At 42.3% G+C, this 26567-nt stretch overlaps 1 protein-coding gene across 1 annotated transcript in view; it reads left to right on the forward strand.

The window, feature by feature from the left end:
• Positions 1-26567, forward strand: part of trpv4 (transient receptor potential cation channel, subfamily V, member 4) — a 119632-nt gene that overhangs the window by 9460 nt on the left and 83605 nt on the right. Inside the window, exon 2 of the mRNA XM_078554421.1 lies at positions 16273-16664. Within this exon, the coding sequence (XP_078410547.1) occupies positions 16288-16664 (377 nt within the window). The 5' untranslated portion in view covers positions 16273-16287. The remainder of the gene's footprint in view (positions 1-16272; positions 16665-26567) is intronic.

The following is a 26567-nucleotide window of genomic DNA, read 5'->3' on the forward strand; positions in this document are numbered from 1 at the left end:
TCACCAAGGCTCCTTAGGCAGTACCTTCCAAACCCATGACCACTAACATCTAGAAGGACAAGGGCTGCAGATAGATGGGAACACCACCACCACCTGGAAGTTCCCTTCCAAGTCACTCACCATCCTGACTTGGAAATATATCGCCGTTCCTTCACTGTTGCTGGGTCAAAATCCTGGAACTCCCTCCCTAACAGCACTATGGGTGTATCTACACTGCATGGGCTGCAGCGGTTCAAGAAGGCAGCTCACCACCACTTTCTCAAGGGCAACTAGGGATGGGCAATAAATGCTGGCCCAGCCAGTGAAGCCCACATCCCGTGAATGAATAAAAAAAATCTTTGTAAACCTAATTTCACTGGTGTAGATGCAAGTATTTAATGGAGTCTTCCTATTTTGTTTCCACCAAGTTGATGAGCGGCTGGTTAAGAGCAAATACAACTTAAATTTACGCAGTGTCTCTAATGCAGTAAAATGTCCCAAGGTACTTAAATGGCCTCCAGTGTGCCATTTGACTTTTTAAAATAAGACATTTCTAGAAGCCCTAACATTTTATGGCTGGCAAACTGCATGTTTATCAGTTTGGATGTTCTCTTTTTGATTGTAGTGTAAACATGTTACTGTGCAATGTTGTTCTGCAATGTTAGCTGCAAGGCTACCTTCACTAATCTTCCTGTAGTGTGGAAAAGGTTTGCTATGAAGGCTAAAGATTGTGGTTTCCCTGGAACTTTTCTAAGACTGTGACTGTTGGTCAACCATTGAAACTATCCAGCCACTTACAAGCTATCATCAACGGGACTAACCATACAGTGGTATGTGGCTCAATAGCACTTGACTGCATGCACCAAAACAAATTATTCCACCCTTGTGAAGGGAATACTATATGGTGCCTTGGGCATCCTACCCTAGAAAAATCTCTGGTGCTTTGGAGAGGTGTCAGAGAAGAGTGAAGGGATGACTCAGAGAGTTGAAGCTCTTAAGTTATGAGGAGAGATTCACCCAAGTTTACTTCCTTGCAATTGATATGTGATCCTGTTTTTTAAAGTGCTGAGAGCATTGGAAAGAATTCAGTGATTTGGAAAGGTTAGATGATTGGCAATGATTGCAGATGTGGAGTAGCCCCATCCCTTACAATATGGGGCAGGCAACTGAGAGAGATCTCTCAGGACGAGTTCCTGACCTCAACTTGTGAGTTAATGGCGTTCTCATACACGTTCAAACAACTGGTTACAAATGGCATTTGAAGGAATGGGGAAGAGGTTAGCAGACATTGAGTTCAATGTGACCAATCTAAAAGGAGGGCAGAGAAAATATGAAAAAGAGGGGAAAATGTAGATGTCAGGAATTTCCTTAGGGGAATGGGCATTCTCCTGATCAGGCCCTATTAGTACCTGTCTGTCTGAGGTTTATGCCAGTCTTCCAATCTTCAGCTTCCATTGAAGTTAGAGCAAATGATCAGGAAAATCCCTAAGGAAATTCCAAGCAAGAATGTACTTTTTTCAAAAGCTATGATGGTGGATCTTTCCTCTTAAAGAGGCAACTTGTTGGTGAGACGCCCTCCTTAATATACATGTCAGGAAAGGATGGACAGGCTGGGTCTCTTTTCTCTTAAAAAAGACGGCTGAGCTGGTGACCTAATGGAGGTCTTTAAAATTATGAAAGCTTTTTATAGACTGGAAACAGAGAGATTGTTTCCTCTTGTGGGGAAGAGCATAGTTAGAGGCCATCAATATAAGGTGGTCATCACAAAATCCAACAGGGAATCCAGAAGAAACTTCTTTATGCAAAGGGTGGAGTAAATGTGGAACTTACTACCACAGGGAGTGCTTGAAGCAAATAGTATAGATGCATTTAAGGGGAACCAGGCAAGCACGTGTGAGAGAAGGGAATAGAGGGTTACAGTGATAGATTTAGATGAGGAAAGATGGGAGGAAGCTTGAGTGGAGCATAAACACCGACATGGACTAGTTGGGCCTATTGGCATGCTTCTGTGCCATATATCCTATGTACTCATATGTTAAAACACACCGTCATATGCCTCAGAAATCACCAGACTCCTGAGGTAACTGCTCTACCTGGAACTTGGTCACAGCAGGAGACTCCCAGGAAGACAGCGGAAACACTTTAGGGATGTCCTCAAAGCGTTCCTGAAGAGGTTACACATCCCCGTTGGTGTCCCTAGCTTGTGAGTGACCAAAATAGAGAAGGTTCTTGATGGAAGGCAGTGAACACACGAGAGACTTTGTCGGGAACACGCAGAGGTGAAGTTGAGGCATCAGAGAGAGCACACAAACCTCCTAACCACTCATCTATCTGACCCTTCAAGCACCACCTGCCACGCATGTGGCAAAGTCTGACGATCACGCATTGGGTTTATCAGAACCCATCGATCCATAGCGGAAGTAAGTCATCCTCGATCTTGAGGGCCTGCCTAAGAGAAGAAGAAGTTCTCATTGTGACATTCTCACTTTATGGTGGGCTCTGATGGTGAGATTGTGAAGATATTGGTATGAGGTTTAAAAATGACCAAACTCCATCATTAAATAACTTGACAACATTCACTGTTTAGGCTCATGAATGAAGAATGGGAGAACGAATGTGGACGTACAGGACAGAGAGGAAGGACACTAAAATCATGGCTTCAAAAATGGGATTCCCTTTCTAAGTAGGTGCCATAGTGTTGAGACTTTCTCTTTAGGAGAGTATTGATGATAAGGCTTTGTATTTAAAGGTTGAGATTAGCTATGAACCTGAAGGAGAATATGTCAAAGGATCTAGTAGCAGAGTGCTGAGAGACTCTGCAGCTTCAGCTGTGTGTACCCATTACAGGGTTGGCCCAAAGTAACTATGTGGAGTCTAGATGATAGGTCTCGCACTGTTGTGTCACTCTCAAAGAAAATGCACACTTATACCCTAATGAGTAGCTCCGAGAGGCTGCTTTGCTCTAGATTTTACTTAATAACATAGTAAACCTTACAGTGCCTTGGGATACATCCTAGCCTAGAGCATAATTTTGCCTTTCATCCTCCTCTTCTACTGAAGGTGCTAAATCGAATACCTTGTGCAGCTTGTTTTTCCTAATGTATCAGCCTAGATATTGAGCACTGGCAGGTTATGTGACAATTGGGGCAAATAGAACTGATATTGTTATCACCTAAAATGTCATGAATGCTTCTTTGTAACCAGCTACTATGAGACTGCAAGAGCAGTCTTGGAGGTGCCTCTCCATCTCTGACCTTCCCTCTGCCATGAGGAAACATGGGATTGGGATCTTGTGAGGATCCTCATTCTGTATCTGTGCTCCTCCCTGCCCCCACCTCCCCCCCCACCACTCCCCCACCACCATTCTGCATCACTCTGTGGCCTGACCTGCATCAATCTGTGACCCCCACCATTCTTTATCACTTATCACTTTGTCCCCATGCCCCCGCCCCCATTTTGCATCACGCTGTGGTCCTCAGTTCCCACCAAGACCAAGAAATTAATTTGCCTGAAAAAGATATAACAAAATTATGGGGAAATTCTGAATTTTAAGAGAGCAGAGCTTGGCAACAAGCTTATGTGTAATGCCGAATGGGGCTGTGTGATTGTCTGTGATTCCTGATTCCTCTCTGGGTAAGAGAATCATGTACACTGAGCTTTCCAGATTTTAATCACTCTATTTGTCACTTCATTCTTTTTTTCTTTCAAACATAAATATTGGTTTTAGATTAGCTTTGGTGCAATGCTGTGTCTTGTTATATAGACTTAGGCACAGTTATTTCTGAGCAAATGCAAACCTGAATGGACTCACCAGTTTGAGTCAATATATTTATAAAACAATTGAGAAGTTTGAGCATGATGGAGGAAGGAACGCTACATTATGGTGATTTCAGAATGTATGCGATGGGCTCTCAAACAGAGTTGTTGGGAGTGGGGGCAGGATTGATGAACAGAGTTGATGCATTTGCTCCAATTACAGGGCAAGCTAATACTCTTTCAAGTTATCAACAGTCACAGATTGCAACTCTTTTCGAGTACAATCACAGTTCTTGGTTTCCGGGAGTGGGACATGAACCCACAACCCTCTGATTCAAAGGCGAGGGTGCTATGAACTGAGCTCCATATAAACTGAAGCCTATAAATTGAAGAGACAAAGGCCTAATTACAGATTGCACACCAGCCCATCCTATGAAGCAGGGAGTGGGGCCAGTGCGTTAAAGAGGACAAACCACATTATAAGAATGGCCAGTTGTGTGAGGTAATAGAGAGCAATTGCTGATTATAGAACTGTGGCGTCGCATGAGTCTGCATCTTCAGGACAGTGGGCGGGTAAACCGGGGAGAAGCTGGAAGAGGAAAGCAAAACAAAAAGGCCATAGGCAGCCTCAGAACTTGGTACATGCAGAGCTGGAATGCATCTTTGAAGATGTGGTTATTCATACAGCTCTAGTTATATTGTAATTGAAAGATTTGAGATTATCTTTAGCCAGTTGTCTGGGTGTGGCCACCACTGGCTTCAGCTGAAGGAACATCTTGACCCCACATGAAGGGGTCACACCCTTGCCCTACAGAAATGCAGCCTTCCCTGAAATAGGCTCCAGATGCTTCACCCTTTAATAATCTTGTGCTTTTCTTGTTTTTGATATGTGCATATGCTGGGGATGGAGGACTTCAAATTTTAATACCACAACAGCACACTCGACATCCTGCCTGACACGTGACTGTAGTTTCACACGGGAGATGATATATGTTCTGTAAACGGTACATTCCCTGTCATTAACTTTCTGGACTATCCATAACTCCTCTGTGCTCGGAGCTTCAAATAATTCACCCGGCACAGGGGAAGCAAGGTTGCCTCAAATTATTTCTTCTTTTAAAACAACTTACTTTGTGGCCCTTCATGGTTCAGTTAAATAATCTCACCAAGCCCAGGACAGATCAAGAAGGTACCATCTATGAATTTTGACCGGTGCTGAGTTAGATGATCAGCCGGGCCAGGCACGAGGATGCTACACTTAGTTTTATTGTTCCTGGGCTCGTGGACCAGCCAGAGCTGCCGGTGTTGTTGGCCATCTAGTATCCCACTTGAGAAATCTCTGGACGATAGGGTCAGGCTGGGTTTTGACCCTCGTTGTCGAAGCTGATACATGGAAGAGTGCCCTTAGTAAACCAGGATAACTGGTAACCTCCCTGGTCTACATAACACTCTGCTACAATACTTAATGCATTCATCAGCTGATTTAATGGAAGAACCCTGTCAATCATTTTCTAAACTAGAAACAGTCCCTGGGTATTTTTTTTGGAGATTCTCCCTCTCCACTGTCGTACCTCTGGTGGCAGTTTACCGTAAATACTATTTAAGCCCATAAACAGGGTTCCCACTGGTGGTGGAACAGGATCAGCCCCAGCGAATGTTGCTCATTTCATCACGTTCAGGCCATAGAAGATCTTGACCATCTCAAATTTATTCTTTCATATATTTCCAAATTTCCCCATTAACATGGTATCGATAATCATTTTTGCTTTACCTCTCTTTCTCACTCCACACTCTTAATCTCTTTTGGTGTCTTCTATTCATTTTTTCCTCATTCTCTTTCTCACTCGCCTTGCGCTAGCTGTCTCTGCCTCCGCTCCTTCAGTAACTCCTAAGCTTGCGGACTTTTACTCTTTCTCGTGTTGCCTCTCCCTTTGTTTCTTTTATATACAATGGCAGAGGGCAACTTCATTGTCTCCATTGCATAGCACTGAGCTGACACTGGTGTTGTAATCCTATAGTGCCTTGGGTCAAACTTAAATACTACTGATCACAGCAGGAGCTGTGGTACACAGAAGTATGATGGTTGATGATGGTGGAAAGGGATAAGTCAATCACAAACACTGTCAAAAGTATCTCTTGCGTGGTTTATCATTTCGTTATCCTTGGATTCATTTGAATGGGAAAATCTATTCTCAGAATTTCACACATATACTAACTGTGGTGTGAGAGAATTGAACTGAGACAAGGAACAAGGTTAGAGAGGATCTTCAGATTGCTCCAAGAGATTTTCTATATAGAAGAGTGCTTTCTTGATAATATTCTTGCCTCTTTTCTGAAGTCACTGATTTGTGCTGGGTTGTGTTTCCATGAGTGGCTGATGTCCTCCTACACATCTGATTGCTCACATTGCCACATTGTTCATGTGGCAGTCTAGATCAGTAAGCATTGGCAGGTTATTTGTTGATGGAAGTACCATCACAGCCAAGCTCACTCCGTGATTATTACTATGTTGATAGATCTAGCAGCTGTTCTGTATTAGTAAAGTTCTACAAGTACAATGAGGTGAATAACCAGTAAATAGTGGCATTAGTTGATGGAGGAATACTGGCCATAGTACTCCATGTTTATCTTGAACATCCATCTTGGCTGAAACTCTCATTCAAAGGACAGGGTCTATAAGTATTAAGTTAGAGTGCATCTCAGCCCAAAGCTCCTTGAACAGCACCTTCCAAACCTGCGACCTCTACCACCAAGAATGACAAGGGCAGCAGATGCATGGGAACACCACCGCCTGCAAGTTCCCCTCCAACTCTCTCACCATCCTGACTTGGAACTATATTGCCGTTCCTTCACTGTCGCTGGGTCAAAATCTTGGAACTCCCTTCTTTACAGCACTAAGGGTGTTCCTACACCCCATGGACTGCAGCAGTTCAAGAAGGCAGCTCACCACCACTTTCTCAAGGGCAATTATAGATGGGCAATAAATGCTGGCCTAGCCAGCGATACTCACATGCCATGAACAAATAAGAAATTTTTTTTAAAATAACCTATGTTATATACGCAGTGGGATTTGAACCCATAACATTCTGACCCATATTGAGCCAGCTGCAACCTTGGAAGTGCATGTTACTGAAACAGTGAATGCCTGAATGCTCCAGCTTCTAACAATAATATCTCTAATCCCAATGACTTTAAAGTCATACACTTTAAAAAAGAGATTGTTCCAAAGAAGAGTCATATTTGACTCAAAACATTAACTCTGTTCCTCTCTCCACAGATGCTGCCAGACCTGCTGAGTTTTTCCAGCACTTTCTGTTTTTATTTTGGATTTCCAGCATCTGAAGTATTTTGCTTTTATTAAAAAAGGGATTGTTGGCTATGTAAACTACTCTCGGGCTGTAACAGTGGCTCTCAGCAACTGGTTGATAGGAGAGAACAGGAGTGGTCCAGAGCCACTCTGTTTGAATTTCCTTTTCCATTTGCAGAGAAGTACTTCTCCTTTGCACGGTGCTGGACAATTATGAGGAGAGGCTTGCTTTGGGAATAATGCAGCAGACGTAAGCAAAATTTGTTGGGGAATTTAAGTTTAAAGGACTTGCGGCCTTGGGCTTTAATGAATGTGATCTGAGTATCAGATCAGCCATGATCTCATTGAATGGCGGAGCAGACTCGATGGGCTGAATGGCCTACTTCTGCTCCGATGTCTTATGGTCTTATGAAGTAACAAAAGATAGTGGAAAACTAAAATCGATGGGTGAATCTTCTGGATCACCCATTTCATTCCCAGCAGCAGCTTTGCCAGGGCTGTAGACAAGCATACTCAGTTTGTATTGAATTTTAAACATAATCAACAACCTGGGGCCAGGACAGAGAAGGTTCATCTATGGTGACTATTAGCAGGCAGGTGAGTGCATCTTTGCTGAAAAACAAATCTCTCTCAAACTGTAACAAGGAGCAATCCCCAGTCAGAGTAAGTTTGAAAGATTCTAAGCAATTCTGATATATGAAGTAGATGTGGGAGTATATTACACTGAAAGTATTCTCTCCCGGTACAGGCACAGTAATATCTTTCCCCACTGTAAAACTAATACATTTGACATCATGGCTGCATCCTCACTGTGAGCTTGGATTTTGAGAAAGATGAGTTGCAATGTCTGCTATTGTACTGTGCTGTAAAGAACATGAAGATCCCAGGTTCAGTCCCTGGTTGGTGCTGAGTAATTGGATCACAGCCTGGGCAGCAGTAAGGGAGCTATAATTGCTCTCAGTTTTCTAGGTTAGAGAGGGATAAAATCAGTCAGATTTCCAATTGCCAAACACTATCTAACGATTTCTAATGGAAAGGGCAAGTTCTTGGCTGAGTAAGGACAGGACTGGGTACAGCTGGGTGCCCAAATGGTGGGATAGCAAACTAACCCTCACCTGACCAGCTATGAAGAATGACAAGGAATCAGAGGGCAGCCTCCACCCAAGGAGCATCCCCCGTGCAAGGAGTCAGCGCCTAAAAATGAGGAGATTCCTTACTGACAGTGGCCCTTTAAGAAGTAACATGATTGAGTGATTGATGAGGGAAAAGATGTTAATTAATTGTTTTGAAACCTAAAATCCAAAATGGAAATTAATAGAACATCGTCAGGAAATGTAGAAGTACAAAACCGACAGACTAACTGTGACTATCAATTCTTTCATACCGGACAACTAAAATGAAGTGGTATGTGCTTGTTCAGGAACTTTTAATTGAAGAAAGCTAATTTCATAGGCATCCTGTCTGACTCTCCTCAATTATAACTTACTGTGCAAGATACTGAAAATGACTATCATTTATTCCTGCTTAGAAGAAAATGTAGATTAAAAATTAATTAAAATAAGGAGTTAAAAAAAAAATTTCCATTCCAGAACTGAGGGATACGGTCCAGGAAATTCCCATTCTGTGGATAGTTTGCTATGTTGGCAAATGAGCTATCTGACATGCTTTTCCTGCTCTCTGAATTGAAACCATGCTCTGTGTTGAAACCATGACCAGTTGCACCATTTCCTAAATTATTTGCCAGGATGTGAAAACTCTGGACATCCTTACCCTTCTCCACCTTCTAAAATCCACAGGCTTTTAAAACTCACTAAACTATTGCTTCTTAATGTATCTCATCTTCTCTGAATCTTGATGCTGTCCTTCCCTAGCTGCCTATTCCCATCTCGCAAAATAGCAAAAAAACAGTAGGATTGTGAAACAGGTTTATTTGGAATAGGGGATATGGAGAAAAAGTGGGTAAGCGGGGTTGTGGTTCAGATCAGCCATGATCTAACTGAATGGCAGAACAGGCTCAAGTAGCTGAATGGCCTCCTCCTGCCCCTGTGAAATTTACTTGGCTGTTTTTTAGATCCACATTAAAAGATCCATTCAGGTATTTATATTTTTCTGGAGTCTTGGCAACACTTGCATGGTCTATGTTGTGTGGGAGGAGGGGAAACAGAATACGTGTCAAAGAAGTGTTTGGAGTAAACCATTCTGTGTGGTCAGTAGCTATGACAACTTGAGATTTATGGGTTATGAGGCTGGTTGTCTCTTGGTGGAAAGATTAATAAAACCAATACTCTTGTGTGTGATGATGCTCTTGACAACCCCAGGCTTGTGTTTATTTAAGTTGGATGTCCATTCCAGCATCCTCATAACTCCCCGGTTGTTGGCTTGAATTTGCTATGTTCTTTTAACCAAGTTCAAATCCAGATGATGGGAGATGATTTGAGTTTAGAAGTTTTTTTTTTGATGATGATGAAAATGAATTGCAAACCTCAATGACTAATGCTTCTACATCATGACACAGAAGTGAGTGCAAAAAAAATGGACAGTTTATTTTTACTTTTATGCTTTTGGCTTACTATTTTTATAGTAATTTTTAAAATCCCACTAAAAATAAAAGGGCCTATTGTTTCAAAAATGCTTAGGTGGCAGTTTCACTGATATGAAGCAACATTTCTCCATCAGCCTTGACGCCAGTTGTGTTCGCTCCCCTCTCAACAGTCAAAAGGCAGATGGAAATCAATCTCTTCCATGATTTAATCTTTGGATATTCCTATTTTTGGATTAGTTTGAAAAAAAGGAGAAATTGTCTCTGGATTACCAGACCTGCTAATCTGATGTACTGCAACTTTGTACCCTGCACAATATGTAGTCCCAGATCCCTGGTATAAGCTATTACAAAATAGCACTGACCACAGAATCTGTTCCAGGTGGTGTGTTGTAAGGCCAAAATATTCAAATGCTTTTGAGGAGAGCAAATATTAACACATTTTCTGATATCCTTGTCTTAATTTCTGAAAGGCAATATTGGTAAGAATATAGTGCTGGGATTCCGGAGAACATTAATTATTACATAGCAACAGAAACAACTCAACAAAAACAGAAACAATGTACAGAAAGAACTTTCAATTATACAACACTTTTCATGACCTCAGGACTTCCCAAAGCATTTCATAGCCAATGAGATACTTCAAGTGTATTCATTATTGTAATGTGGGGAACTGCAGCAATCAACACGTAGCAAACTCCCACAAACAGTAATGAGATGAACACCCTGATTTTTCAGTGATGTAAGTTGAAGGACAAATGTTGGCCTGGACAGCAGGAGAGCTCCCCTATTTGTCTACGGTAAGTGCTGTGAGATCTTTTGCATTCAGCTGTGAGTGCAGACAGGCCCTCAGTTTACCATCTCATCGAAAAAACAGCACCTCTGACAGTGCAACACTCGCAATGCTGCACTGAAGTATCAGTCTGAATTATGTACTCAAGTACCTGGAGCGGGGTTTGAACCCACAGCCTCCTGACTCAGAGGAAAGAGCGCTACCCATTGAGGCAAGGCTGCCATCTAATAGAAAGCATACAGAGTTCTTATAACCCCATGCTTCCAATGCCCAGTGTGCCTCAGATTGTCAGAGATCCAATAACCGCATGAATCCTCTGGGATACCCTTTGTGACTCCAGTTTGAAAACTTTGCACTGGAAGGGATTGTAGAATTTGTTGGGGTCAGTGTTTTTGGCTTCACGACTACTTTGAGAGATTGTGTTAGACTTCAGATTTTTGCTTCACTACTCTATAATTATCATGCGGTGTGAAGCTTTTCCTTTTGGTCTTACTGCAAGGGAAGGGTTCAGTTGTCTTTCCAGAATATTCCAGCACTCCTGCAACTATATTTTACAGGGATAAACAAATTCTAGGTGGATATGACACTGTTACGATGGTCTATGACCATTTAGAGACATTGCTTCAGAATAACACTAACAACAATGTGCATTTATACAGCACCATTAACATTACAAAAGCATCTCCAAAAATGCTTCACAGAATTGTAATCAAGAAAAAGATGCCAAGCCAAAGAAGGAGATATATGGAGGGATGACTAAAATCTTGGTTAAAGGTGGGAATTTAAGGAGGAGAGGGAGATGGCAAAGGTGAGGTGGAAGGGGTTAAGAGGAGAATTGCAGAATTTAGGTCATATGCTTCTAAGGTCAGGGCTGCTGATGGTGAAGGGAAAGGTATCTAAGAAAACATAGCCCGACAAACAACATTCAGGGGTGTTGTCGGGCTGGAGGACTTTACAGAGATAGGGAGGGGTGAGACCATGAAGGGAATAAAACCCAAAGATGATGATTTTAAATTTAAGGCATTGGTGAACGTGTCAGTCAGCGGGGACAGAGGTCAAGCAGGACCCATGGGTAAAATCTGAACAGCAGAGTTTTGGATAAGTTTATGGAGGTTGCAGGATGAGAAGTCAGCCAGGTAAACTTTAGAATTATAAGTCTGGAGGTGACAATGATAAGGGTGAGGGTTTTGGTGTATGATGTGCTGAAGTAGGAACAGAGGTGGGGAATGTTCCAGAGGTAGAAGTAGGCGATCTACGTGATGGAGTGATTCTGAGATTAGAATCTCGGTTTGAGGTTGAATAGGACACTGATGTGGAGGACAGTCTGGTTCAGCCTGAGGATGGTTGGGAGGTGAATGAAATTGATGACCAGGGTATGGAGTAGGTGGCCAGTTTGCAGAGTATGGTAATTGCAGGGATTAGTTACGTCCATTGGCATCATGAGCACGTTCCCCGCACTCTGTCACATGCCCAAAAATCCTCATAAGAACGATTGGTACAAACATCAGTTTGAGTAGAAATATTTGTAGAAGCCCTTTAATAATTAATATCTGATAATGTATCAATTAGAACCACCTAGAAATGGACTAGAGTTGTTGGCTAGGAGCCTGCAAGTTGTAAGCTGTGAACTGTTGAAGATTCCTTCAATATAAAATTACTTTACACCAACTTACACTATATGACATCATTAAGTTGGAAAGCATCTCAATGTATTTCATCAAGTGAGGAAGTGGACCTCAGCAGTTGTAGGGAAAGGATTTGGGAAAGGGTGATTAACCAGGTAAGTTTAACAGAGACTTTTGAAGACAAGGGAGAATGGGGCAAGGCCGGTGGGTTGGAAAAGAGAGTTCCATTACGCAGAGCAAGACGACTGGAAGTTCTGTCACATATGGCTAAATGGAGGGGAAAGGCCAAAGTCAGATGATAAAAGCAAAATACTGCGGGTGCTGGAAATCTGAAACAAAAACGGAAACAAAAATAGCTGGAAAAACTCAGCACATCTGACAGCATCTGTGGAGAGAAAGACAGAGTTAACGTTTCGAGTCCGTATGACTCTTCATCGGAACTAAAGGAAAATAGAAATGAGGTGAAATATAAGCTGTTAGAGGGGGGTGGGACAGGTGGAGCTGGATAGAGGGCCAGTGATAGGTGGAGGCAAAGAAGAGATTGCCAAAGATGTCATAGACAAAAGGACAAAGGGGTGTTGACGGTAGTGATGTTAGCTAAGGAATGTGCTAATGTTGACATGAAGGGTAGAAAGCAGGATGAGCAAGCGACAGATGGCCCTAGTGGGGGTGGGTAGGGGGAAGGGATCGAAACAGGCTAAAAGGTGGAGATAAAACAATGGATGGAAATAAATTTTTAAAAAATAATACAAATAGGTGGGAAAAGAAAAATATATTCAAAGAATATATAAATTATTAGAAAAAAGGGGGATTGGAAAGGGGGTGGGGATGGAGGAGAGAGTTCATGATCTGAAGTTGTTGAACTCAATGTTAAGTCCGGAAGGCTGTAAAGTGCCTAGTTGGAAGTTGAGGTGCTGTTCCTCCAGTTTGCATTGAACTTCACTGGAACATTGCAGCAGGCTAAGGATGGACATGTGGGCATGAGAGCAGGGTGGTGTGTTGAAATGGCAAGCGACAGGGAGGTCTGGGTCATGCTTGCGGACAGACCGAAGGTGTTCTGCAAAGCGGTCACCCAGTCTGCGTTTGGTCTCTCCAATGTAGAGGAGACCACATTGGGAGCAGCGAATGCAGTGGACTAAACTGAGGGAAGTGCAAGTGAAGCGCTGCTTCACTTGAAAGGAGTGTTTGGGCCCTTGGACGGTGAGGAGGGGGGAAATAAAAGGGCAGGCATTGCACCTTCTGTAGTTGCATGGGAAGGTGCCGTGGGAGGGGGTTGAGGTGTAGGGGGTGATGGAGGAGTGGACCAGGGTGTCCCGGAGGAAACGGTCCCCACGGAATGCCGACAGGGGGGATGAAGGGAAGATATGTTTGGTGGTGGCATCATGCTGGAGTTGGCGGAAATGGCAGAGGATGATCCTTTGAGTACGGAGGCTGGTGGGGTGATAAGTGAGGACAAGGGGGACCCTATCATGGTTCTGGGAGGGAGAGGAAGGTGTGAGGGCAGGTGCGCGGGAGACGGGCCAGACACGGTTGAGGGCCCTGTCAACCGTGGGTGGAAAACCTCAGTTAAGGAAGAAGGAAGACATGTCAGAAGAACTGTTTTGGAAAGTGGGATCATCAGAACAGATGAGACGGAGGCGGAGGCGAAGGAACTGAGAGAATGGGATAGAGTCCTTACAGGAAGCGGGGTGTGAGGAGCTATAGTCGAGGTAGCTGTGGGAGTCGGTAGGCTTGTAATGGATATTGGTGGACAATCTATCTGAGCTGAGAGTACAAGTGGAGCTGGAGGAGGTCGTCAGGGTTTGGCAGAGTCTGGCCAATCTAGAAAACCAGCAAAACCTGACACGGCCCTAAAATGGCTGACAACTCAAACTCGCTTGAAGGTGGGCGCAGGCCAGTTAGTTACATTAACTGTGCACTGGGTGTATACTTGTTATAACTTAAGCTATGGGCCTCCACACTGTTCTATCACATTCATGGGATCTGCCCCACCATCTGAACCAAGTAAACATTTTTCACGTTTGAGACAATGGGTACAGGAAGGCAATTCCACATTTCATTTCCTTAAATTGGTGTCTGTTTGAAAGTAGACTTGTTGTACAGTATTGATTGCTTTTATTCAAACGATAACAAACCTGACCAAACAAGTCTTTATGTAAAACAAACTGCTGATCCAAATAACTTTGGGAGCTATTACCTCATGAGCATGAAAACATATATATAAAGCGGGATTGTCATTCTTCCAACACAGGTACAAGGTCATGAATAAAATACTATCCTATTAGTGTAACTATAACACTTTTGTTTTGAAAATAGAGCATTTTGTGTCGCAATGCATTTTGTATCTATTCCTTTTTAAGTTATACCTAAGATTAAAACAAAACTATTAATTCATGGGAGCACACATCTGCACTGTGCTGTATTTGAACAAGTTAACTTTAAAAAAGGAAGCATTGCAGCGCTCTTGTTAAGTGCCTTATTATGCTTGAGTGTGATTTCATAAAAGTGCTCGAAACATTAAAAACATTATGTGTGGTCCGGGTCAGAACAAAATGGTCTTACTGGGATGCTGATAGTAAAAAGAAATGTTTCTTAGTTCCTTTAAGGAAACCATGGCAGTAGAAACTTGTCAGCAGCATGATTGTTGCCAGGGCAGGAGCAGGCCTGTCATCAGGCAATGCCTGTCTCTGCAGTAGAAGCTAATTGGCCACCAGGACATTACAACAATAACTACTGACTTACTTCAAAAGTACTTCAATAGCTGTAAGCTCTTTCGGACAACGTGACGTCACCAAAAGGTACTCCATAAATGCATTCTATTTCTTTAGAGTAGAAACTGGCAGCCTCCCCTGTTAGGCCAAAAATGGCTTCATTTCCCCAGTGCAAGCTTCCCAAGTTTCTCAGTTGAACTAAATTGCCATTAATTGTCCACTAGACTCCACCCCCTTGCCCAGGTTGTTTATTTTTCATGCGAGAGAATCTAGGTGGCGAATGTTGTCTTTTGATCCTAAGGTCATTTCACTGGCTCGCTAATGCCTCCACTTTTTAGGACTTTCAATAATAAACAGAAACGCATGCCTGACATTTCTGCTGTCCACGAGGGGTTGGGGTGTGATTTTACTAAAGAAACTGTTGTTGCAGTCGTTACATGGCCTGTTTACATGGCCTTTACATTACCTGGCTGTGAACAGCTTTCTCAGCAGAGACTGATGATTTGTATGGCTTACAAATTATGGCATTGTATCCTGGTCCCTCTTCAATCAGCATGGTCATTTTACAAACTATTATAAAGTATTTACAGCACAGAAATAGGCCATTTGGCCCAACAGGTCCATGTTGGTGTTTACCACAAACCTACTCCCACCCCTTCTTCATCTAACCCCATCAACATATCCTTCTATTCTTTTCTCCTTCATACATATCTAACTCCCCCTTGAATGCATCCATGGTAATCACCTCAATTATTTCATGTGGCGGCAAGTTCCACATTCTAACCACTTTCTGTGGAAAGAAGTTTCTCCAGAATACACTATTGGATTTACTAGTGACTTTCTTATATTTGTGGTCCCTAGTTCCAGTCTGGAACACAAGTGGAAACATCTTCTCTATATCTACCCCATCAAACCCCTTCATAATCTTAAAGACCTCTATCAGGTGAGCCCTCAAGCCCCTTTTTTTAGAGAGAAAAGAGTCTCAGCCTGTTCAAGCCTTCCTTATAGATACATTTCTGAGCTATTTTGATGTAATTCTTTTTTGTTTGAAGAGAGAGCAAAGATTTATACCATTGGTGGTCATCTAAGCTATGCCTTAGTTGGTAGCACTCTTGCCTCTGAGGCACAAGGTTCTGGATTTAAGTCCCACGAAAGAATTTGAGCATAAAAATCAAAGGCTAATGCTCCAGTAAAGTACTGAGTGAGTGTTGCATTGCTGGAGGTGTCATCTTTTGGGTGAGATGTTAAACTGAGGCCTCATTTGCCTGCTTAGGTTGATGTAAAGGATCCTATAGAAGAAGGGCAGGGGAGACAACCCCAGTGTTTATTTTTATGCCAATATTTATCCCTCAATCAACATCACAAAACAGATTATCTAGTCATTATCACATTGCTGTTTGTAGGAGTTTGCTGTGAGCAGATTGGCTGCCGCATTTCATGCATTACAACAGTGCCTGCATTTCAAAAAAAAGTACTTCATTGGCTGTAAAGCACCTTGAGACATTTTGTGATCATGGAAGACGCTGTATAAATGCAAGTCTTTGTTTTGTTTTATCATTCAGGTTTACCTTGCAAAAATGGCCGAGACTGAAACTAAGGATTCTGGGAAACAAAACAGCAGCAGCATGGAGAACCTGACTGAAGATGGCTTCCCTCTGTCTTCGCTGGCCAACCTATTTGAGAATGATGAGAGCAGTGCTGCTGCTGAAGGGTCTCGGCCGGCTGCCCGGGAAAATGGCGACAGCAATAAACAGAACCTGAGATCGAAATTCCAAGGGGCGTTTAAAAACCGAATGCCTAATCCGATAGACCTTTTGGAGTCCTCCATCTATGACTCATCCATGCCCAGTATGGCCCCCGCCCCTAAAAAGGCTCCCATGGACTCGCTTTTTGACTATGGGTCCTACCGGCAAGGTAGTGACGACAAGCGGAAAAAAAAGAAACCGGCTAAAGAGTGAGTTTGGCAGAATTCACAAGAAATGTAACTTTGCAAAACAGTTTGAACAAGAGCTAGGGTATTGTTACACATAGAATCACCAAGGGTAGGAGCAGGCTACAAAAATCAAATCTGTAAGACACAAAGCTTTAAAGCTCTACACACAAATAATCCAAGCCCTCCAGACATATAGCTACAAGTTTACGCAGGATGTTCAGCACAGAAATATATCATTTGAACCAATGGTTCATGCCTGCGTTCATGCTGCACATAAACCTCCTCCCACCCTTTTTCATCTAATCCTATCAATTTATTCTTCCATCCCTTTCTCCCTCATCTGTGTGTCTCATTTCCCTTAATGCAAAAAAAAAATCTGAGTTCCTCATACATAAAATTGCATGACCTCCTATGCATGTGCTTTTTTTCTGGTCGCTTGGAAACGTGCAACCTTCAGTCTTAGCCCTTGAAACCACCAGAGCTTGGATTACTGGTAAAGGTCAACTCCTGATTGATCTAAATCCACACATCAGGGAGCAGCCTATCCAGTCTGCAAGGCTTGAGGAGTTTAAAGAGCTGAGTTTAGGAATAAATCAACATAGGCTTTGCAAGTAAGCCGGTAAAGGTTAAAGGTGTCAGTTGTGGCTCAGTAGTAATGCTCTATCTACATCCGAGGCACAGGTTGTGTGTTCAAGTTTCAACCTGGAGACTTGAGCAAATCGTTTAGGCTGACATTCCAATGTAGGACTGAGGGAGTGCTGCACTGTCAGAGGTGGCATCTTTCTGATGTGATAATAAACCAGGGCCCTTTCAGCTGGCATAAAAGATCCCACAGCACTATTTGAAGAAGAACAGAGGAATAATCTGTTCAATATTTATACCTCAACCAACATTATCGTAGCAGATTATCTTGTCATTTATCTCCAATAATCATAGGTTACTTTAATCTACAGTTAGATTTGGGGTGGGTGGGGGGGGGGGGCATGGATCAGATTGATAAAGGTAGCCTGGAAAATGAGTTCATAAGGTATATTTGGTATAATTTCTTAGAGAAGTACATTCTACTTCCAACCAGGGAGCAGGCTATCCTAGACCTGGTAATGTGCAATGAGACAGATTTAATCAATAACCTCATAGTAAAGGAGCCTCTGGTGACAGCAATCGTAACATGATAGAATTTCACATTCAGTTTCATTGTGAGGGGTGTGGATCTAAGATGAGCGTTTTAAACCTAATTAAAGAGGTTATGAAGGCAGAGTTGGTTAAAGTGAACTGGGAAACTTGCAGATTTGATAAGAGAGCTTAAGGTGAACTACCCTTAGGAGGAAGTGACCATAATATGATAGAATTTACCCTGCAATTTGAGAGGAAAAAGCTGGAATCAGATGTAACAGTATTACAGTTGAATAAAGGCAACTACAGAGGCATGAGGGAGGAGCTGGCCAGAATTGACTGGGAGGTGAGCCTAGCCGGAAAGACAGTGGAACAGCAATGGCAGGAGTTTCTGGGAGTAATTTGGGAGACACAGCAAAAATTCATCCCTAGGAAGAAGCATACTAAAGGGAGGACAAGGCAACCATGGCTGACAAGGGAAGTCAGGGACAGCATAAAAGCTAAAGAGAAAGCATACAATGCGGCGAAGAGCAGTGGGAAACCTACAGGGGATTGGGAAGCCTACAAAGACCAACAAAGGACAACTAAAAAAGAAATAAGGAGGGAGAAGATTAAATATGAGGGTAAACTAGCCAGTAATATAAAAGAAGATTGCAAGAGTCTTTTTAGATATATAAAGGGTAAGAGAGAGGCAAAAGTGGACATTGGGCTGTTGGAAAATGACGCTGGAGAAGTAGTAGTGGGGAACAAAGAAATGGCGGAGGAACTGAATAGGTACTTTGCGTCAGTCTTCACGGTGGAAGACACGAGTAACATCCCCAAAGTTCAAGAGAGTCGGGGGGCAGAGGTGAGTATGGTGGCCATTACCAAGGAGAAGGTGCTAGGAAAACTGAAAGGTCTGAAGGTGGATAAATCACGTGGACCAGATGGATTACACCCCAGAGTTCTGAAGGAGATAGCTGAAGAGATAGTTGAGGCATTACTGATGATCTTTCGGGAATCACTGGAGTCAGGGAGGGTCCCAGAGGACTGGAAAATCGCTAATGTAACCCCCCTGTTTAAGAAGGGAATGAGGCAAAAGACGGGAAATTACAGGCCGATTAGCCTGACCTCGGTCGTTGGTAAGATTTTAGAGTCCATTATTAAGGATGAGATTTCAGAATACTTGGAAGTGCATGGTAAAATAGGGCAAAGTCAGCATGGTTTCATCAAGGGGAGGTCTTGCCTGACAAAGCTATTAGATTTCTTTGAGGAGGTAACGAGTAGGTTAGACAAAGGACAGCCAATGGATGTTATCTACTTGGACTTCCAGACTGCCTTTGACAAGGTGCCGCACAGGAGGCTGCTCAGTAAGATAAGAGCCCATGGTGTTAGAGGCAAGGTACTAGCATGGATAGAAGATTGGCTGTCTGGCAGGAGGCAGAGAGTGGGGATAAGGGGGTCCTTCTCAGGATGGCGGCCGGTGACTAGTGGAGTTCCGCAGGGGTCAGTGTTGGGACCACAACTTTTCACTTTATACATTAATGATCTAGGTGAAGGAACTGAGGGCCTCCTGGCTAAGTTTGCAGATGATACAAAGATAGGTGGAGGGACAGGTAGTATTGAGGAGTTGGGGAGGCTGCAGAAGGTTTTGGACAGGTTAGGAGAATAGGCAAAGAAGTGGCAGATGGAATACAACGTGGGCAAGTGTGAGGTCATGCACTTTGGTAGGAAGAATAGAGGCATAGACTATTTTCTAAATGGGGAGAGAATTCAGAAATCTGGAGTGCAAAGGGACTTGGGAGTCCTAGTCCAGGAATCTCTTAAGGTTAACTTGCAGGTTGAGTCGGTAGTTAGGAAGGCAAATGCAATTTTGGCATTTATTTTGAGAGGACTAGAATATAAAAGCAGGGATGTGCTGCTGAGGCTTTATAAGGCTCTGGTCAGACCACATTTAGAATATTGTGAGCAATTTTGGGCCCTGTATCTCAGGAAGGATGTGCTGGCCCTGGAGAGGGTCCAGGGGAGGTTCACGAGAACGATCCCAGGAATGAAAGGCTTAACATATGAGGAACGTTTGAGGACTCTGGGTCTATACTCCATGGAGTATAGTGGGGGGGATCTGATTGAAACTTACAGAATACTGAAAGGCCTGAATAGAGTGGACGTGGGGAAGATGTTTCCATTAGTAGGAGAGACTAGGACCCGAGGGCACAGCCTCAGAGTAAAGGGAAGACCTTTTAGAACAGAGATGAGGAGAAACTTCTTTAGCCAGAGAGTGGTGAATCTATGGAATTCATTGCCACAGAAGGCTGTGGAGGTCAGGTCATTGAGTGTATTTAAGACCAAGATAGATAGGTTCTTGATTGGTCAGGGGATCAAAGGTTACGGGGAGAAGGCGGGAGAATGGGGTTGAGAAACTTATCAGCCATGATTGAATGGTGGAGCAGATTCGATGGGCCGAATGGCCTAATTTCTGCTCCTATGTCTTATGCTCTTATGGTCTAAACTAGGTTAAAAGGTAAGATAGCAGAGATGCAGTAGCAGACCTTTAAGGAGTTATTTTATAACTTTCAGCAAAGATTTATCCCAGTGAGAAAGAAAGACTCTTTGAGATGGATACATCTCCTGTGGCTAAATAAGGAAGTTAAAGATAGTCTCAAATTGAAAGAAACACTGCACAATTCTGCAAAGAGTAGTAGCAGGTCAGAAGATTGGACAGATTTTAATAGCCAGAAAAGAATGACGAAAAAAAATAAAGCGGGAGAAATTAGAGTATGGGAGAAAGCTAGCTAGAAATATAAAAGCAGATTGTAAGAGTTTCTACAAGTATTTAAATAGGAAAAGAGTAACTAAAGCAAATGTTGGTCCTTTAGAGAGCGAATCTGGGGAACTAATAATGGAAAACAAGGAAATGATGGAAGGGTTGAACAGGTATTTTGTGTCTGTCTTCACTGTAGAAGACTTAGAAAACTTTCCAAAGATATTTCAAAATCAAGAGGTGAAAGGAAGGGAGTAACTTAAAACAATCACCATCACCTAGGGAAAGGTGCTGGGAGAACTATTAGACCTAAAAGCTGACAAGTCCCCAGGACCTGATGGCCTGCATCCAAGGGTCTTAAAAGAAGTCGCTACAGAGAGAGTAAATGCATTGGTTATAATCTACTAAAATTCGTTAGATTCTAGAAGGGTCCTAGCAGATTTGAAAATAGCAAATGTAACACCTTTATTCAAGAAAGGAAGGAGACAGAAAACAGGAAACTACAGGCCGGTTAGTCTAACATCTGTCTTAGGGAAATTGCTAGAATCCATTATTAAGGAGATTATAGCAGGATACTTAGAAAATCGTAATGGGATCAGACAGAGACAACATGGTTTTATTAAAGGGAAATCAAGCTTAACTAATTTATTAGAGTTCTTTGAGGAAGTAACAAGCAAGGTAGATAAAGGGGAACCTGTAGATGTGGTGTACTTGGATTTCCAAGAGACATTCAATATGGTGCCATATCAAAGATTACAACACAAAATAAGAACTCGAAGTGTAGGGGGTAACATATTAGCATGGATAAAAGTTTGGTTAGCTAACAGGAAGCAAAGAGTAGGGAGAAATGGGACATTTTCGGGTAGGCAAGCTATAACTTAGTGGAGTGCCACAGGGACCAGTGCTGGGGCCTTAACTATTTGCAATCTATATCAATGCCTTGGATGAGAGGACTGAATGTATGGTAGCTAAATTTGCCGATGACACCAAGATGGATAGGAGAGTAAGTTGTCAAGAGGAGTTAAAGAGATATAGATAGGTTAAGTGAGTGGGAAAAAGTTGGCAGATGGTGTTTAATGTGGGAAAATGTGAACTTGCCCACTTTGGCAGAAAGAATAGAAAAGCAGTTTACTATTTAAATGGAGGGAGTTTGCAAAACTCACTGGCACAGAGGGATCTGGGTGTCCTGGGCACATGAATCGCTAAAAAGTTAGTATGCAGGTACAGCAAGTGATTAGGTGGCAAATGGAATGTCGGCATTTATTGCAAGGTGAATGAATATAAAAGTAGGGAAGTCTCACTGCAGCTGTACAGGGCCTTGGTGAGACCACATCTGGAGTATTGTGTACAGTTTTGGTCTCCTTGTTTGAAAAAGGATATAATTGTGTTAGAAGCAGTTCAGAGAAGCTTCACTTGACTCATGACAGGGATGAAGGGCTTATCCTATGAAGAAAGATTGTACAGGTTGGGCCTATACCCATTGGAGTTTAGAAGAATGAGAGGTGATGAAACATAAAAGCCTGAGGGGGGTTGATAGGGTGAATACTGTGAGGATGTTTCTTGTGGTGGAGATTAGAACTAGGGGACACAGTTTAAGGATAAGAGGTCTCCATTTTAAGATGGAGATGAGAATTTTTTTCTCTGAGGGTTGTTATTCTGTGGAATTCTCTTCCCCAGAAAGCAATGGAGACTGGGTCATTGAATTTTCTCAAGGCAGAGTTAGATTTTTGATTGAAAAGGGAATCGAGGGTTATGGGGGGCAGATGGGAAAGTGCAGTAGTTGAAACCACAATCAGATCAGCCATTATCTTATCGAAAGACGGAGCAGACTCAAAGGGCTAACTGGTCTACTTCTGCTCCTAATTCTTGTGTTCCTATGTTCTTATGTTCCTATCTCATTTGCTGTTGTGCCTTTCTACGTTTCCAATAGTGACCACATTTCGAATGTACTTCATTGGTTGTGAAATGGTTTAGAATTTCCCGTGGAGAAGGAAAACATTATGCAAATGCACATTTGTTCATATGAAGTATTAGAGGCTTCAAAACCTGGTTAAATAAGATCATAAGATGATAAGAAATAGGAGCAGGAGTAGGTCATTCAGCCCATTGACCCTGCTCTGCCATTCAATAAGATCGTGGCTGATCTGATTGTAGCCTTAATGCCACTTTCTTGCCAATCCCCCATAACCCTTGACTCCCTTGTAGATCAAAAATATGTATAACTCAGCCTTGAATATATTCAATGACCCAGCCTCCACCGCTCTCTGTGGAAGAGAATTCCAAAGACAAGCAACGCTCTGAAAGAAGAAGTTACTCCTCATTGGAGCTCAAGGGTTGAATTTGGGCTGCAGACTATGTTTCGGACATCTGTGATATACTAGAGAAGTGGCCATGTGTTATATGCAAGAAAATAGAGCCAGGATTATATTTTGTACAGAATAACAGTGATTTAGGAGTGTTTAACATTTAGAAGCCTAGTTTTTCTGATTGCTGTTATTTGAACATTGACTGGGAATTTCTTGCTGAGATATGTGATAGTGTGTTACATTCCAGATAATAGTCTTAGGAATCTGTTGAATACAGAATAACAGAGCTGTGGGGATGTATAATGTACAAGATAACGGAGAGCTGAGATTGCAGTATATTGGGACAGCAACATATTACAGTTCAGAAGATGTCACTGCAGTTCTCCCAAAGGCCAAATGGATAAAGATGCCACTTGTAACACTAAACCAAACTGAGTTGGGAAGTTTCTCAATCCCAGTTACCAAAGACAGCTAGATGTACAATCCTCCAATGAGTAAAGGGAGGAGCAAAATGAGCCAGGGTTCCCGTTCCTGATTACTATCTACAACATCCATTGACACCTGGAGGAGGCATAGATTTAAGGTAAGGGGCAGGAGGTTTAGAGGGAATGTGAGGAGGAATTTTTTCACCCAGAGGGTGGTGGGAATTTGGAACTCACTGCCTGAAAGGGTGGTAGAGGCAGATACCCTCATAACATTTAAGAAGTATTTGGATATGCACTTGCGATGCCATGGCGTACAAGGCTATGGGTCTAGTGCTGGAAAATGGGATTAGAATAGTTAGGTACTTGTTTTACCAGCGCAGACTCGATGGGCCGAAGGACCTTTTTCTGTGCTGTAGACCTCTATGGCTTTATGACCTGTTGGTAATATGCCTGGTTCTGCAATGTGCCTCAATGTTGAGCAACATAAACAAAGGCTAGTTATTTGGACTAGGTCTGGAGGGCTTCTGGTTTGCACAAGAGTAGACCTGATGGGCACCTTCAAAAAAGGGGAAAAAAATTGATTGTGAAGTATTATGACTTATCAATATCTTTCCATCTTTGTGTTACATTGTAGAATGATCCTGCCGAACATGCTGCTTTTTAAAATAGATATGAAAAGAACTGAAGGTGATGAGTGGGAGGGAACACTTGAGGTGAGAAGGGAGAAGGAGGAAAACCCTAACCCCGAGAGGACAAGAAGAGATGGGGAGATAGTTTATGGTATGAGATGCAGAGAGAAACCTTGATTTGAGGGAAGGGAATGAAAGAATGTGTTGGGGGAGAAGGAGAAGGTGAATATTGTTCGAAGAGGGCATCTGGCTCTGCTGTGAGTGCCATAGTGGTTTATATACATATATCTGGAGGAGTATGAGACGTATATGGAGGCATTGGAAAAATTTCCGACATGTATATAAGTGTTTCCATGCTGGGGAATTTGAGGCTATCCAAAAAGATCAAAATGCTTATTTTATTGTCGATGAGGTTCAAAACTTAACTCGGGGTTGAACAGGACACTGTACATTGTTGGATTCAGTCTGAGCAAGTAACCGCAGAGGGAGGTATTACAGGTGGCAAGGTTTAGTTTGAATCCATGGAAGCAGTCTCTCCTCTGAGTAATTATGTGTTTAATGAGCTTGAGCCCACTACCTGACAGAGAGGAGATCCTGCTACCAATGAGTCAGGCAGTGCGTTCAAGCCCCTGAAACACATAATCCAGACTGACTGTCCAATGCAGTCTGACTGTCTAATACAGTTCAGAGGGAGGACCCCTTTGCCCAGAAGTGCTGTCTTTTGGGTGAGATGTTGAACTATGACCCCATCTGCCTGTTCAAATGGTTGTTAACGATCCCATGGCACTACTCAAAGAGAGCATGGGCTTTTCCAAGTGTCCTGGCCAACATTTACCCATCATGTAACAACACTAAAACAAATTAATTGGTAGTGGTTTGTTCAGAATCTTAATAGGAAAAGCATTTCTGATAAGTATTTTCCTGAGGTTAGTTTTAAATGACATTCTTGAATAAAAGAAATTTGCATTTATATAGCACCTTTCATAACCCCATGGCATCCTAATGGGATTTACAGTCAATTAAGTACTATTGGAATATAGTCATTGTTGTAATGTAGGAGTTCTCCCATTGTTATGGCTAACATTTAGCCATCACATAATCCAGTCCCACTAAATGAGTTATACAATAACGAAGAATTTCAAGGAAATGTAACTCCAGACAAATGCACTCATTGACAATTTACTCGATGGAATAAATTTTGACAGGCTACATGTTGTGCATTATTACATGGTATGATGCTTCTGTTGGTATAAACCAGACAACTGTTGTTGGTATTATAATATATAACACACTATGTGTTACAGAGGTACAATATTTCTTTCATTTTTGCTAGTTTTATTATAACTAACAGATCACATTTTTGATTTTGTGCAAGTGTTTGGTATCATTAACATTCTTATATGAGTTTATTCAAGGTAGGGAACAGAAGAGGATGTAGGGAGCAAGGGTGAAGGGGCCTGTCAGATTTGGAAATCTTGAGGAACAAGGAGTAGGAAGTTTGAGGATGAGTTGGCACTGGGGGTGATTGGTTCAAGAAGAGAGAGGAGATACAAAGGGAAAGAGATGGGAGTTCAGGTGTGGCAGAAAGTTCAGACCTAACTTATTTTTCTGCTTGCTGGACAAATTGTGAACATTGAAGTGGGGAAGTGTCATGATGGCTGAAACTTATTTGGGTGGTTTATCACAGTAAAAGTACTAAACCAATGAGATTGTGTAAACATGGGCCCAAATTAAATAATACTGTCTTGCAGACACAAAAATGTTTATTATGTAGATATAAATAGATATATTGGAGTAAATATTCATCTTTGGGCTTCCTGCTCCAGGGTTTTATGTGCTGATAATTCAAAACAACAGGCCAGAATTTGTTGTAAAGGGGCATCTATTGACATCTGCTGTTAGTCAGACTTGACCCTGCACTTTTTTACTCAAAATATTTTTGCCCATAAAGTTACTGGAAGCATGAACTAATAATAGTGCAGCAAAGGAAATAAGGAATTTGGAACCTCAATCAACTAATAAGATTTAAGGATTAGGAAATAAATATCGGAAGGACTGAGAGGGAGGGTGAATTAGAGGGGGTGAATTCAACATCAAATCAGGTACAGGAAGAGAAATAGAGAGAGGGGAAGTATGTTTGGATTAAGAGAAAAAAAGATGCACAAAGTAAAAAGTAAGCAATTTCTAAAATTAAAACTCCCGGAAAAGTTCAAAACCTGAAGGAATGAGACTCCACATTTGTAATAGTTCATTTTTAGTGCCAAAGATGTTGTTTGGCTATTAACATTTATTACTTTGTTAAAAGGTTTCTTGTGCTTAAACTGACAAGACTCTGCAGTGAGCTTAAAGGGCAAATTAAGCAAGTTCCTACAAAAAGGGGAAGTTAAGGGTGAGGTGCCACTTTGCAAAGCCAACAGTGGTGCAACGCAACCAGGCAGAAACTTTTGGATGTTCACATATATCCGTGCATTTGCTCCTTGCCTAAAGATGCTGTACCATTTTCTCATAAATCATAAGCCTTGCTGATAGTTTGACAGAAAACTCTGGCCAACATTCTACCACATACAATCAAATTGCTGTCCTTGTCGTCTAATTCCCTGAACAGCCTTGCTCTATTCTATCTCTGCAATCTGCTCAACTCTCGCATCCTTTCCACAACCTTCTGTCCTTTGAGTCAGGCCTGTTGTGCTTCTCCCCTCTCTTCACCCCAT

This window comes from Cetorhinus maximus, chromosome 12, assembly GCF_964194155.1.
Source record: "Cetorhinus maximus chromosome 12, sCetMax3.hap1.1, whole genome shotgun sequence".
In the NCBI taxonomy this organism is placed as follows: Eukaryota; Metazoa; Chordata; class Chondrichthyes; order Lamniformes; family Cetorhinidae; genus Cetorhinus; species Cetorhinus maximus.